This window comes from Vicugna pacos, chromosome 26, assembly GCF_048564905.1.
Source record: "Vicugna pacos chromosome 26, VicPac4, whole genome shotgun sequence".
Taxonomy (NCBI): Eukaryota; Metazoa; Chordata; class Mammalia; order Artiodactyla; family Camelidae; genus Vicugna; species Vicugna pacos.
The window spans coordinates 21062960-21078442 of NC_133012.1; the positions used below are offsets into that span (position 1 = coordinate 21062960).

General features: G+C 38.9%; 1 protein-coding gene and 1 long non-coding RNA gene across 7 annotated transcripts in view; one reads left to right on the plus strand and one right to left on the minus strand.

The window, feature by feature from the left end:
• Positions 1–15483, minus strand: part of TENM3 (teneurin transmembrane protein 3) — a 1525061-nt gene that overhangs the window by 99292 nt on the left and 1410286 nt on the right. For all 6 annotated transcript variants that reach the window (XM_072950498.1, XM_072950499.1, XM_072950502.1 and 3 more), the window contains 5 exons: positions 7382–7596; positions 2631–2841; positions 2093–2194; positions 1692–1886; positions 418–618 (listed from right to left, as the gene is read on the minus strand). In XM_072950498.1, coding sequence (XP_072806599.1) covers positions 418–618; positions 1692–1886; positions 2093–2194; positions 2631–2841; positions 7382–7596 — 924 coding nt within the window. The remainder of the gene's footprint in view (positions 1–417; positions 619–1691; positions 1887–2092; positions 2195–2630; positions 2842–7381; positions 7597–15483) is intronic.
• On the plus strand, positions 2190–2972 carry LOC140689507 (uncharacterized). Its single transcript, XR_012064540.1, has 2 exons — positions 2190–2252; positions 2520–2972. It is a non-coding gene; the product is annotated as an uncharacterized lncRNA (long non-coding RNA).

The following is a 15483-nucleotide window of genomic DNA, read 5'->3' on the forward strand; positions in this document are numbered from 1 at the left end:
CTCAGTGTCAAACCACGATGTACATCATAATATCTGCATATGTATACTCTTTATTGTGCTCATGTGAAGACTTATGTTGTCAAGTAATTTTTTAATTGAGGCTTCTCTGTTTATGAGATAATGTGCTTAAATCTGCAAGCTGCACACAGGCCTTCAGAGTTAAAGACAGACAGCTTTATACAAACGAAAGCGTATTCTTTACAATAATCCTAAAAGAGAAATTTTAATAACAAATTGACTAAGTCTGTTTCTTTCCATACCATAACAAGTTTCCTTATTTTTAATATTTATTTCTATAAATAATCACTTTAATAAAATTTAGATTAAATGTAGTAAGTGTGTTTTAAAAATTAAAATACCTTGACCTTCAGCTAAACAATGTTAAGCCCTCGATGGAACTGTATGTATTAAGCTCACCATTTGAGCAGTCTGGGCCTGTCCAATTCGGGTCACAAGTACAGGAGCCACTTTCTTGAAGATACGTTCCATGACCAGAACACTGGTCTGGACACATGGTCTTGAGAATTTCACAATTGTTCCCGCCCCATCCTGGATTGCAGTGACATTCCCCGTGGATACACACACCGTGATTAGAACATCCAGGGTCTAGACAGTCAGCTGGTGTAAAGAAAAGAGACCAATTTTACGATTAAATCGAGAAGAACTACACAGTACATGCAGAACAAAGAATTAAATCCCAAATCTAATTTATCTGAACATTTGGGCTACTCGAATGTTTACCTACCATTTGCAAGAACTTGTTCCCGAAAATGCAGACAATGATACAATAAAGCCATAAGGATCATGCCATTTAGGTAATTGAGACCCTTGCAAGGATGTGTAATTCCTCTGAATTACCCACTACTGCTCTTGAGATTTCGGACCATTGCTTTCTGTTCTGCCTAATCAGAGAGTAGTAAGTGTTGGCTTCTCTATAACAAAATCTGAATCAGCTGACCTCACCACTGAATACTGACAGCTGTGTGGGACCCTCCAATGTTTGAGAAATAAATGAGTTGCATACTCTCGATCCTTCTTAATTCACTTTAATGTGCTTTAGATGACGAGATTTAATTTAGCAATTTGACTCAATAAAACTTTACACTTGTAGGGTCAATGGCCTGAAAATTTAATTCCCGAGACTTAATTGCATTACTTTGTGTGTGCAGATCAATGAAATCAATTTGATTGAAGAACGGAAATGGTGCTTTTCTGCCGTCTGAAAAAACAATTCAACTGCACTTTACAGCATAACATCTCAACTTGTCCTTATACCCGGTTATGGAACAAAGTCATGATGTTGCACTTTTTTCACTAGTATATTATGTTCTGTATCCGGTCTTTCTAGAGATGCCAAATTATAGACTTAGAAGCTGGCATCAATGTGTAAAACTGCAAAAAAAATATTTAACAGTCCACTGTTGCTTTCAGGACACAAATGTTTGCTACTTTCTCAGAGTAAAAAAAAAAAATTAATCACACTATTGAAAATGAGCAAAAGGATTCCTTGGTATTTTTTTCTTTTTATTAGGGTAACTGTTCATGAAGCAATGTATCCATAAATGTGGAAACCAAAACCACGTTCAGAAGGAGGCATGTAAAAAGATTTATCTGCCAAACTGAAGGTTACAAATATAATCTGTTTCTCTACGAAGGTAACAATGGACTCCTGCAAACAGTGCCGGGTTTACCTTCTTCACAGTTTTCTCCTTTGTATCCTGAGTTGCACGCACAAGAGCCCATGATACAGATGCCGCGCCCGCCGCACTGCGGGTCTACGCACTGCGTGGCTGGCACGTCGCATTCGGTGCCCTTCCAGCCGCTGAAGCAGAGGCAGCGACCCCTGGAGTACTGCCCGTTGCCGCTGCACAGCACTGGACAGGCTGCTGTGAAATGAGACGCGACAGAAGCATGAACAGCCACATCTTCCCTCGAGAGTCTCACAGAAAAGGCACATCGCTGGAACACGCAGCATGCCATCTCCCCCCCCCACCCCACCCCCCATTTCTTTCCTGTCTTGGTAGTTTTCGGAATTACTCGTGTTTCTACAGCTTATTGATGTTGGCTTAAGGAAAGAACGTGACTGGCATACCTCTTGAACAGTCCGGACCTAGAAATCCTGGAAAACAATGGCAAGTTCCAGAAACACACTCCCCATTTCCATGGCAATTTCGGGGGCATTCCACCACAGACTCTGAAGGAAAGAAAAAGCAGCGATCCTCGCTGTATGCGCAGCCTGCCTCTCACACAAGGTAGACGGTGTCACTTATCACTTTAGCCACATCTTGAAGGAAGTATGGATAGCTTGCTCCATAACAACAACAGAAGATTCGTTTATGCCAGATTATTCAAATAGTTAAAGCAAAACACTGCCATTGCAAATGCAGATGTTTTTAAATGTTTTCATGATGCACCGTCCTCCTCCAAGCTACTTTCAAATAGTATTTTCCCCAGTGCTTCGTGCTTTATCACACCTTCGTAAATATACAATTAAAAAATATTTCTCCCATTTACCACAGGCTTTGACATCCTAGGCATCACTCAAAATTCATGAAGACAGTTTAGTTTCTATCCAAGACCGTGTTCAGGCTGGAAGCCTGGGAAAACGATGCTCTGAGGACCATCCTTACCTATAACGATAGTATTGAATGACACCTGCTCCGCAGTCTTCCCGTCGTTATAAAAAGCCAGATGCCAGATTCCCGAATCCAAGTACTGGATGAAGCCGGCCTCGTGGAGACTGACAGACCTGGCCTGCCGCCCGGCTCGCTCCGACTCAACCAGGTTCCGCTGCTCTCTCGCAATCAGCCTGCTGCCGTCCAGGAGCTCCACAAAGTCGTACTGAAGATGGGGACAAGTGAAAACGTTCAGTAATTGGACTTTGGACCGTTGTGGCTGCTTCTCTCTTTCCTTCTCAAATCTGTCTCCTTTGCTCTAATCAAGACAGTGTCAGAAAGAAGTTCCTGACTGATGACAGGTCTTCTAGGCATTTCATTTCTGGGGAGGATGAAGGTTACCTTGCACCCCATTGCTGCATCTAAACTTCAGAGGCCATTTCTTCCCTGGCTGCATAATATGGTTCCCAAAACTATTTAATTCTTCCAACTGATAAAAAGCTTGTGACTGTAGGCAGTTTGGGGCTACAACTGAAACTGAAACTTGAGAGCTCGAGCAGGGTCAGATACCCGGTCAATGGTGGAGCTGGTGTGTGATCGCCAGCGCGCTTTGCTCCAAAGCTGGGGCTGTCCCCACTACACCACGCTACCCTCTCTGTGACCCTGATGTAACCATCCCAGGCACCATGGAGAAAGCCATGGATTTTTACTTAGTCACGGTTAGATTAAAAACATATAACAAGATGCCTTTACATCTTTGATCAAAAGTCTGAAAAATTAAACAATGAAGGGGTTCTGAAGGGATGGCCTCATTATTGTCATGAAGTCAATCATGATTCAACTTAATTCTTGTTTTAGCAAGAGTCATCAGGAACATTAGGTAGCTGGAAGAATTTAACTGGAGAATGTAAAGATAATTAAAAATATGGAATGTGATTTGCAACAGCGGGGTACATTTTGTACCTAGAGATAATTCAGTTAATGTGGAAGACACTGCAAAGACTTTCCAACATAGTTTTAATAAACTTGTTAGGTAACAGTTTCTTAAAAGCAGAGTGATTCAGTTTCTGTAGACTGTCAGCAGTTTCATTTTGTTCCTGAGGTATGTGTTTGTGGTGGAAAGTACACTACAGCGCCATCTATGTAAACCTCATTCACGTTACAGTGCTCCGCATGTGAGTCTCAATATTCTGCTTTCTGATAGATTGCTTAAATGGAATTTCATCAGATGTCTATTAAGGAAAAGTTGTTTATAATGAATCCCTTAATACAATCAAATTGGAAAAAAAATCAATTGTTGGGATTCTGAGAATTTTGCCCCTGTACATAGACAGACCTCTAACTGTTACTGTTGGATAGAATTTAGAATATCTAATTTCAGTTTCTGACATGTTAAATTTTTTGTTAAAGCATGAAAGCATTTTTTGTTTTCCTTGGTGTAGTCAAACGGCACTGTAACATCACTCAGCTGTGAGAATTACACAAAAAATGTATAAAGTGATTAACATTCGAACAGTTTTTTTCATTTATCTCTCACGGGATGAACATAATGGTGGGTGTGGAGATGTGAACTGCGAACATTTCACTGGAATTGTATTCCACAACTATCAGAGGAAATTAATTCAGCACTTTTGAAAGGTGCCTCTATCTCAAAGAAACCATCCATTTTCTTATCAGATTTAAATATTTGCATTAGCATGGCAAAAAGACAAGACAAAAGGAGTTTTTTTTTTAATGGTCCCATTGCATATAAACATTTTTCTCCCCTTACATAAACAGTAACTGGAAAAGTGAAAGGGGGGAAAATTTGAATTTTAATAGGTCTTTCAAGCCCTATTAATGGTCACTTTTTATCACAGAATCACCATTTGCATCACACCGAGAACAATAAAATAAGGCTGGAGTGGTGGACAGGATGTTGGTGGTGGGGAATAACTGATGGTTGTGAGTATCTACCCAGTTTCAGACTCCCTTGTGGGGGCATTTCACACATGACCTCTGGAGGGTCATTCAAATTCCCATAGATAAATTCCTTATTTAACGCTAAGGCCATCTCTGTGAAAAGGAAACAAATTACATGGAATAGAAGTTTAATAACCTTTGTTCTTAGGGTGTAATCACTTATGGACAAACACCAGTGTAGCTTTGTAATATGTATTCATGAGATGGAGATACAGTTTTTTTGCACAGACAAGTCTTAGAATCTTATGTGATACTTATGACAAAATTCATTCTCACCACCTTGGGGGAGCAATCAAGAGACAAGCTTACACTTGATAAAGGTATCTTGGTGGTTCCTTTCTAAACAGACTACCCATAAGCTTAGCTCCATTCAGTTATTAAAATGATGAGCACTCAGAATCTAGGAATACTTAACAGCTCTCATAAGTTGACTTTTTGGTGGCGGTACAGACAGCCTTGCTGTAAATCACCGACACAGAGGAAGAAGCAATTTTAGAGATCACCTGTTCCAACTCTCTCACTTTACAGATAGACACTGAGGCACAGAGAAGTTAAGTGATTTGTTCAAGGTCACAAGGTCAAAGAGTGGCAGGGGCGTATGCTCAGAACCCAGGTTTCCAACTCCCAATCGACAATAGCCTTCATGCAGATGTACGTAAACGATACAGTACACTACTGACTGTAAAGCAGTAAATTGCTTCCTTAGGCTTCTAACTGTCCAGGAGAATGAATTGGGCATGAGGGAGAAGAAAGCCGATTGATTCCTTGGCAACAGTCATACGGACAGTTTTATAAAGGGTCACAAAGACTTTCAAAACTCAAGCGAGTATTCTGAATGGTTGGACAATTTTAATTATTTCAGGTTGATTTATTTAACGTTCCCCAGAAACAGAGAAATGTTCAATTTGGGCTGCTTTATAGCATATTTCATGTTTAAACACTGAACTCAGAAACAGCTGTTTGCTCTGCTGATCCTGAATAAACCAGAGGAAGGAACTCTAATAACTGTGGAGCTTAAGAAAAGGCATAACCTGCTTAAACACATATATTGTGGTAGAAAAGAAAAGTGGATATCACGTACATTGTGTTTAAATACCAGAAGAATTATGAGAAAACCTGAAACTACACCTTTTATTTCCCTAGCCTTACGTGGTATAGATAGCTTGCAAAAAGTCAACCCTACATCTTTAAATAAACCTTAATAAAGCCCCATGTCTTAGCTAATTTTTTCTGAAATTATTTTTTCAAATTTATAGGTTACATGCTTGCTGTTGTACTTAGTCAAAGGTCTGTTTCTTGAGTTGTACAAAAATAATTTAATCATGCATGTGATTCCAATGGAAAAATAACTTTTCTATTTCGCTGGACCATTGCTCTCTCTACTAAATGGGATCCGTCTGCTAAAACTGAAGTCATACAGGGCTGCTCCTAGTTAAGAAAACCTGCTTATTACATCTTAGTCACCTATAACACGAACTACAGTTAAATCCCATCATAATCTAAAATTTAAAATTGGACATTAGCAGTACACAATTAGAGGTATTTGATATGTCAGGATTAAAGGGATTACTTTAATAAGGTAGATATGAAAAGTATTAAGTCAGAAAAATAAATACACTAAAGCATAACATTCAAAAAATTCACAGCTAGCTGTAAAATTCACATACGTGGATGAAACTGTCCTGATTCATGACATGAGAGAAAGCATGTTCAAATTTCCTTACTCATCTTTTTAAGAAGTTTTTTTTTATTAGTGTATAGGTCAATTTTTCTTTATACTTTATATTCTGAGGTTATAGGAAACACATTTCTCACAAAATTACATAATATAAAGCAAACAGGAAACTCCTCAGGTCCTCATTTTATAAGTCAAATTAAAATCAGCATGAAATTCCATGGGTAAATAAACTGATCTTCAAGCATAACTTTAAACTCATCTAACTGACCGTTTAAATTAACCATCTATTACATTTTTTTGGAATTCTTGTTTTGGGGAAAAGTCTGGGCTCCAATTTTGTGGCAGGTAATTTAAATAGTTTCTCTGAGACATAATGGGACCTCTTTAAACCACAATTTCTAATGTACACGCCATGAGCCAGTATCATATTCTGAAAAAGTCAGTGGGATTATCAGTCTGCGACAGCTGTGAGGTGATTTTCATGAAAGCAAACTGACTTCAAAGCTCTCTGAATCAATGAAATCGGGATATTTGAATTGTTCTGAGTCCCGCACTAACGTGATCATCCTTGGTTATCTGTGAGAGCTCTTCTACCCCTGAATTTCAGTGACCATCAAATGCAGACGAGGAGTCATGGCTTGAGTTGATAAAGTTCATACCATCATACATATGTGTATGTTCCCATCATTTCTTTACAAAGAGTAAATCTGACATAAAGTAAAAAGTATACGATACATTTTCAACAGAATGAGTACTTCTGAGATGAAAATGTTATACGTCTATTACAAGAAAGGAGGATGCTCTTTGGAAATTATCATAGAATCCTTATAAAACACTTGGAAAGCCCATGATGTTTCACCATGTACTCAGATGATGTTCAATATTCATTAGGTTACTCTCAAATTTTGCACATTTTCATCAATCAATAAAGATTAAAGCAAATCAGGAAGAAAATGCAGTTCTTCCTACTAAATTAAAAACCTCAAGGTAAAGTACATTCAAAATTCTTTTCACTGTAAGAGATCAATACAAAAGTGGTCAAGCAGTTAAACAGCTGAACTTAAGAAACAGAATGACTCGAAAAATGCAAACTAGCAGATTTCATTGTATTGGTAACAGAGCCTACCTGGGTATGGGAGGGTGGTAAGCCTTTTCGGCCATACACTCCAATCAATGCATCCTTCTGAAGAGAGATATTGAATTTAAGAAACTGTGGCTGGTCGATAAAGAGCTGTGATCTCCAGAAGATCCCGGGAGGAACCTCTTGAATTGCTCTTCGGCCAATATCAAGTTCTCCAGAATCTATGGTGTTATTTTCTTGTGTAAATCCACCGAATCTTCCTGTATGTAAGAGAGCCATTGAAAAAGAACAAAACATCAAAAAGAAACCAAACAGCTTTCTGACTACTGAAAAGTTCTTTTTGCTTAAATGCTCAGAAATTTCACCTTCTTCTAATAAACAAAATGCTCTTATTTATTTCTAATTTTCCTTTAAAAGGGTTTTTTTTTTTTAGTTAGATACTGTTCAACTAATTCTGATTTAGCCCATCCTTTAAGATATTTAAGTCAAAATCGTTTTACTTCCCCCCAAGGTATGCTTATTGCTGAAACTGTTTCACACCTGCAGTCTTTCTTGATCGCCTGAAACATAATTATCTTACAAATTGTATGTGTTGTTATTTCTTGGGAGAGATTAAGGCTGGTACTTATCAGTCATTCTCAATATACCATAACCCTGCAAAGTGTAAATTAAGGCAGAACGGATTGTGGAGATTACTAAATCAATCCTTAAGTAAACAACAAAAACAATCAGTGGCACTGATTCATGCAGTTCCCCCCAAACGGTTGAGAATGGATGGAAAGCCAGATGCTGGAGGGTGGTGGAGAGGGGGCGGTGGGGACATTACGAGGGGAAGGCAAGGAGGGGCAAGTTTAAATTCTCACAAAGCTTTAAGGTAAGCTGCCGCAACTTCACCTCTTTCTTTTGATGCTTATCTCAGGTTCACCGTAAGCCTTACGCATACTTGTATTACCCCTCTCGGTGACCTTCAACATGTTGAGAACAAAATGTCTCCGCTCCCTCTTAGAGTCCACCGCCTTCCTTACTTCGTGGCCAGGTTTTAGGGAACAGATCCAAGAGTCCTCTTTTTTGGTATGTGTTCCCCTCCTTCCCTCTTTGTTAAGGTTCGTTCTCATTCCGAGGGGGTTAGTGAGTGAGAAGGTTTTACAGTTTGCCTTAAATGGACACAAAACCACATTGTGTGCTATTTCATGGAAAGGGTCCATGAAGGCGAAGGAACAGAATGAAAATGGGCAAATTATCCTCTTACCAACTCAATCTTTTGAAAATCACGAAATTCACTTACTACTGATTTTGTCTTCTTACCAAACATTGATCTGAACATTAATTCAGATGTTATATAACGTTATATAGTATTTATTGTACAACAGCCTCCAGAGAAGAACTTAATTCAAAATTTGGAGGACTTAGTTTCAGCTCAGAGAGCTGTGAACTACAAATGACAGAGGAAGGAGTCTTCTGTCTAGGAAAGGTTGGTAATTTAACACTGAGTTCATTTTTCAGTGTTTGATAAGAAGAAGTATAAACTTAATAGCAGCTTGGAGATTATCTGAGCTGGCTTCAATGGCTCCTGCCATTCCAGCTAACTACCTGGTTGGGAAGACATCTACAAAGTTATACATTAAATGACAATTACAGCAACATATGGTTTAAAGGTCAGAGAGGAGTGCTATCACTGAAGGCTGGAGATGGAAAGATTTCACAGAGGTGGGTAAGTGCTGAGCTAAACTTTGCAGGTAGGAAAAGGTTGCTGAGTTGGGGCAAACATCATAATTAAAACCACAGCAGAGGAACTGAACATGTGTGAAGGTGATGGTGAGCAGATAGAGCCATCTGACTAGAAAAGAAGTTAAGAAAACTGGCTTTGAGACAGGCTGGTTCTGGGTCTGAATCCTGACTCTGTCACTAACTAGCTGAGTGATCTGAAGGAATATACTGAACCTCTGATACTAAACTTCATCGGTACAACGGGCCGAGTAATAACGCAATCACAGGAGTACTGGAAGGACGACATGCCGTATTCTGCATGCGGCGTTTGGCTCTCAGTAGGTATTAAATGAATGGCAGACAATGGGCTTCCATGGGGTCATGGCAGATAAGATTGGAAAAGGAAAAATGGCATTAGGTCATGGAGGCCCCTGAGTGCCAGGCTAAAGAGTCCGATCTTTCTACTTCATGTTTGCGAATTTTTGTATTTTCAGCTCTATCAAAGAGCATGATGCCACCCCTCTTCCTGAATGGAGGTATACATGGATACACCTGGAGACAGACATACATGTGTAAGCATTATGTTATGGTACTACATCACTACGCATATAATCTATGGCATGTTTTAAAAATAGGCACTTGAAATAGGTTGGATGTGGGTAAATGATGCTTCAAGTGCCACAGAGGCACCTATCTGCTTCTTGGGGCGTGTGTGTGTGAGAGAGATCAGGAGAAACAGAACCCAGGCTTGGAGAGGAACATGCCTTGTGATCACAGATGTTTCTGGCAGACACCGAGGTTATGGCCAGCAGGGTCTAGAGTCATTCACAGCAAATCCCAGTTACAGGGAAGTGTGAAGTCGGAGGGAGAATGCGTTACTAGTAAGTGTTGGAATTGTTTTTCACTGGGACGCCTGCATCCGGAACGGCACAGGCACCAGCAGGTGCAAAGGACCGCTGTAGCTAAATGGAGACCCATTAAAGGTTCTGATCGGGTGAAAGGTGAAATGAAGTCATTGTTTCAAGGACATTAAAACGCAGTAGTGTGGGAAGCCCGGAAGTGAAGAGAGGAGTTGGGATATAGTTGCAATAACCCAGGTCTGAGGCAGGAGGGAGCCTATATAAGAAAGCTTAATAAAAAGCCATTATTCACAGCTTCATGTCCTCTCTTTCCCTGATGTCCATAATCAGGTGGCTAACAGCCCTTCACCTGTCAGGTCTGTTTTTGTTGAACTAATCTACTGATGTAAAATACTCTAGAAAATTAAAGTTCAAAATTGGGTTATAGTAATCACTGCAATTTTTCATATATCAACTCATGGATTATAAGTTGTGCATCATTCATTGAAATTTAAAATATTTATCCTATGATATTAATACATCTTCATTTTGGCAAAATTAGAATATATAAATAAAAAGATAAAAATATAACCCTACACTCAGAGATAGAATACTCTGAGTTCCAGATTATGTCCTGGAGGACACTTAATCCAGGAGTCTTCCAACAAGAGGAGTCAGACCTCTGAGGAAGGTGAAGACCCCAGTGAGGAAGAAGGCATGGGCTGTCCTCTGGGGATTGACTTCCAGAACCCCAGCCATTTCCATATGAAGACTTCCTTTACATCAGACAGGCACACCTCTCACATATCCATCTTACTTTGACACATTGCCTTAGAGCATAAAGTTTCCACTGTGTCAGAGGCAAAAGTGAAAGTATTTTTAGGGATCAAAGCCTCCTTTAGTCAAGACACCACACACCAAGGTAGGGCTTCAGTGTTTTTCCTGTCTTACATGTATCTCTATCAAGGGCAGAGTGCGGTGAAGTAAAGAAATGGAGTATTTAAGACTGTTGGTGGGTTTTTAAATCTGACGTATTAAGAGGGAGGAAGAACATCTTTATTTCCTTCCCTCACCACCCACCCAACCATTGTCTCTGAATGCCTTTCTCCTGCAGAGGAGTTTCCCGACTGCAAAGAGAACATCAGTAAAGCAAGAGATACTGAAGGCAGTGATGCCTTGTTTAATCCAGTTGTCAAACTCCTAGCAAGGATTTGGGCTTCGCCCATCTCTTTACTGCCTACCTAGCGGAGGAATTCTAAACTGAGATGGTTGGGGTGGAATGAATATCAATTTATTTGAACTGAAGAAATAAGTCAGGCAGAAAGTTTCTGACAGAAAGTCTAAGTTTGATTTTTAATGATACTAGCCATGCCAGTAAATAATATAGTGGGTGTTTCTCATAAATTGAGCCAATTAAATAGAGAGATTGAAAGCATGTATGATAAAAGCATTCAAAAAGATTGTAACAAAGGTGAATGCAAATGAACAACAGTTCCATTTACCACCCCGTTCTGCACATATCAGACAAAGTACCGCTATGTGAAAGAATGAGACTGTCATTAGTGGTATGTATTTTGCGAAGCCTTGGTAAAGCCTTTTCGGAAAACTGCTTACGATTCTTTTCAAAAGTAGGTAGTTGCCAACTCTTTGCTTTCAATAAAACTGAAGAAATGTGATGGGATCGATAGCTTACAGACCACCAAATGTAGTTTTTGGAAATAGATCACAATGTGATTTTTAACATATGACTAATAAAGATTTCAGATAATTGAATAGCATCGTTCTAAAAAAATCCTTCCATTCCCATCTGCTTATTTTGTAGTGAGTTTTTTTATGTTTATACTTATAAAAAAATAGGAAAACAGGAATAGAATTGATCCTGAACCTTGCTCTGCTCTTCGAATGTCATGTTCATCAATGAATACATAAGCTATTTGAAAAAGTCCCCTTTCATCTCACTCAGAGGAACTTCTAATACATTTTCACTTTTTATATTTAAGAATTATCAAAATGTTTAACATATTTATATCATAATTAGGTAGATTTCAGCCAAATATATATAAATGATAATTGTAAGCAAAATTCAGTATAGAAGAAAACAAATTTTTAGAAACACTTGAGTATTATGGTCGCAGGAAAAAATATTCATTTAAATTTCTACAGAAATTTGTATATAAATTTGTATATTTTGTTTTAGAGGCGCAAGAAGAAAATAGTTTGAAGGTCACTGATCTATTCTGGCATTTCCCAGGAAAAGTGCCTATCAACATCTATTTGCTTCAAATTGTTATACTGTTTAGAATGGATTTATTTTGAATTAAAGTCTCAGAATGTGTCTTTTCTGAAAGGTAGATACAGAACCTGATCCTCATTACAATCAGTGAGGTAGAGATTTTTCTCTGCTCAAGTCCACCGAACGGGCAGCTAAGGTGAGTACCACATTGCTGCTAAAAAGGAGTGTCAGGAGACTAGAGTTTTGTGAAGGGGCTTTGTCTTTTTAAATCCTGCACTGTCGCTTTTCAAGTCACGGCCCTTCTCTAATTTGGCCAAGTCGAGCGTGGTCGTTTCTGTTAGCATTTTCAAATGCTCTTTATTGACTGTAAACACACCTGGAAGTCAGCGAGCCATTGACACCGTTTGATAAACTTGTAAATACTTGGACAAGCCTTTCCTCTGAAGCTCATCAGTCCTCTTACATAAAAGCCTGGAAACAGATGTCTTTCATCATGTCCTGAATTCCAGACAACTTTGGCTTCAGAGGAAATAAAAGAAGGGCCAGTGTTAGTGGTCTCCACCCTCCCTTACTGAGATCACTCCATCCTTAAGCCCCTAGACTCTGAACCTGGGAATGATCATAGGAAAACTAAGGCTGTCTGTAGGTTTTACTAAGAGAAAAAGGAGGAAAGAAGGAGGGAAAAATAGACAGGGAACAGAGTGCCCTGTCGTTATTCTAAACTCAAAGCGTGGGGGTTAGGAATCAAACCAATTAAAGCCTTCACAGTAAGAGCGAGATGTACCACATCTTCAAACACAATAAAGTATCATCTTGAACATTTTTTTTCAACCTGTCCTGTTGAGACTGAATGTGGGAGCCACTCGCCGTCTTTTCACCTGCTAACTGTGATTTTTCCTTTCATCAGTTAGTATGTGTCACAAAAGTCTTAATGTCTTAAAATACAGTTGTCAGAGTGTGAGAACGTACAGAGACTGAGTACACAGAGCTATTGTAATTCCTCGCCTTCTTATGTGAAACCCAGTTTATATGAAAACACTTCAGTAAGGTGGAGTTTTTCAGATAATGCCTTAAAAAAAAGGACTTTGTACTCTGAGATATTTTATAAAGAACAGTTTACCAACCTTAGATGTTAAAAGGACAAAAGAGAGTAGGATTTAAAATCATGCCGGTAATTAGGAGGTTTGGTATCTGTCTGAAAATTATTTTGTGACATCACAAAACCCCGAAAGTTAAAAAACACATTTTTTTAGTCATAGATTCACGAATTTGCTGCCTGCACATGATGCGAGTAAACCAGCCTATAATGATTAAAATGGAAAGGCGGAAAATAAATCCAACTGTGAAACGTCTAACTCGACTGTTGAAGAGGATAATGATAATATCATCTCCAGGTCCACGGAGGCCCTAATAATTAAGGCACCAGGAAGCAAGGCTGGGCATTTATAGACGATCAATAGCCCACCCTCCAGTTCTATGAGCTAACCTTGGATTCATACCCTGACTTTGAGATCTCCGAGAGAACATATCTTTTTATAAACAACCACACGCCATAACTTAGCATTGTGGATACAGAGTGTTATATCACAAACTAAGTGAATTAAAACATCACCTAGCAGATGTAGTGTAATGGGCGGAATCAATATGGCCCCTAATTAAGGAATATTACGTAATGCGACGACGTAAATACCACACACAACACTGAGTACAGCGCAGTGCTCTTGCAGCCGGTTGGTTTCATTTCCTTAATTCACAGGCAGTCTGTCACTTGCCATGAAATCTAATTCTCTGAAACTGTCTAGTACTGGAGAAAATTCACACATGATGAACACTAATGTACCATTTAAAAGCAATTTGAATTATTTTGTTCAAAGGGGATGAATAACGTACGTGGACTTTTCCAATCTGTACTCATACAAAAGCAGTTTTTATTTATTTTGTTGCTATAACTGACGTACAACATTGTATTAGTTTCAGATGTACAACACGACTCTCTATTTGTGTATGTTGTGAAACGATCACCACAATAAGTCTACTGAACATAGTTAACAACTTTTTTGTGTGTGTGACGAGAACTTCTAAGATCTACTCTCTCACAACTTTCAAATAACAATACAGAGTTATTATCAACTCTGGTCACCATGCAGTAATTGCATCCCGCGACTTATTTATTTTAAAACTGGAAGTTTGTACAAAGGAATTCTTCCTTCCTTCTTTCCTTCCTCCCTCCCTTCTCCCCTCCCTTCCTCTCTTCCCCTCTCTTTCTTTTTTTTCTGGAGTCATTTGCCAGAGTTAACCTAAGCAAAATTTATGGCCTTTCATTTTGTCTTATATTATCCCAAATTATCCTATGCGAAATTTTAGCATTTGTCTTCTTGCTCCTTTCAAATACAGCTAGTGTGAAATGTCCTGCCACGGAATCCTCTACTTTTCCCTGTTGTGCATCTTCTAATTCACTGGAATTGCTCACTTGAATCCTGTCTTCCCTTGCAATGCACAAGCTCTGGGAACAACAACTGTGACTGTCTCTTTTGCTCAATGCTGTACTCTCTGAACTGTGCTCTGTGCATGGCACATAAAACATGCTCAATAAGCAAACACGGAATGAACAAACACTATGCACTCAAAGGAGGACTAAGGAATAGATTCCTTTCATAAAATCCAAACAACTAAAAACACAAATAACTAAAGACAGGTATTTCTATCATTCCTTTAGAGGATACTTTGATTTTGCTACAAATACAAGTGCACAATCTTGAATTGCAAAAAAACCCCAAAAAACAAAAAAACAAAAAGAGTGAACTCATAGTTACTGACATATATCAACTACTTACTATGTTCCAATCCCTGCTTGGCATCCTACATGCATTATCTGACTTAAACCTCATTACTACTCTATGAAGAAACACGAGGTTAAAGAAGGTAATTTACTTAAAGCCACCCACAACCAATGGCACAACTCCAATCCTTAACCACACTGTACTGTACCAACATTTGCTCTGTGTATAGTCTATGCAAGGCAGTGTGTTGGGCCCTTTATATACTTTATAGCATTTAGTCATTGTACTTTTATTCATTCATTGGACGAATACTTGTGAGCACCTTGTGTGCCTGTAACTGTGCCGAGGACTTGTGGCAGAGAGGTGGAAAAATAGACCCCACACTTCTGACAGCTCATCTCTAAAATCTGGAGTCAAAGAAGGTCTCAGGAATAATCAGGAAAGAATCATGGCAGGTAATAGACATTCTTCTTTTAAATACTAAATACCATTTTGCAGCTTTAGCTCAGTATTAACTTAAAACCAAGCGAGTTTACTGAAGCCTTGGCACCACGATTGCAATTATAAAGTAAGAACAAAAGAGGACTG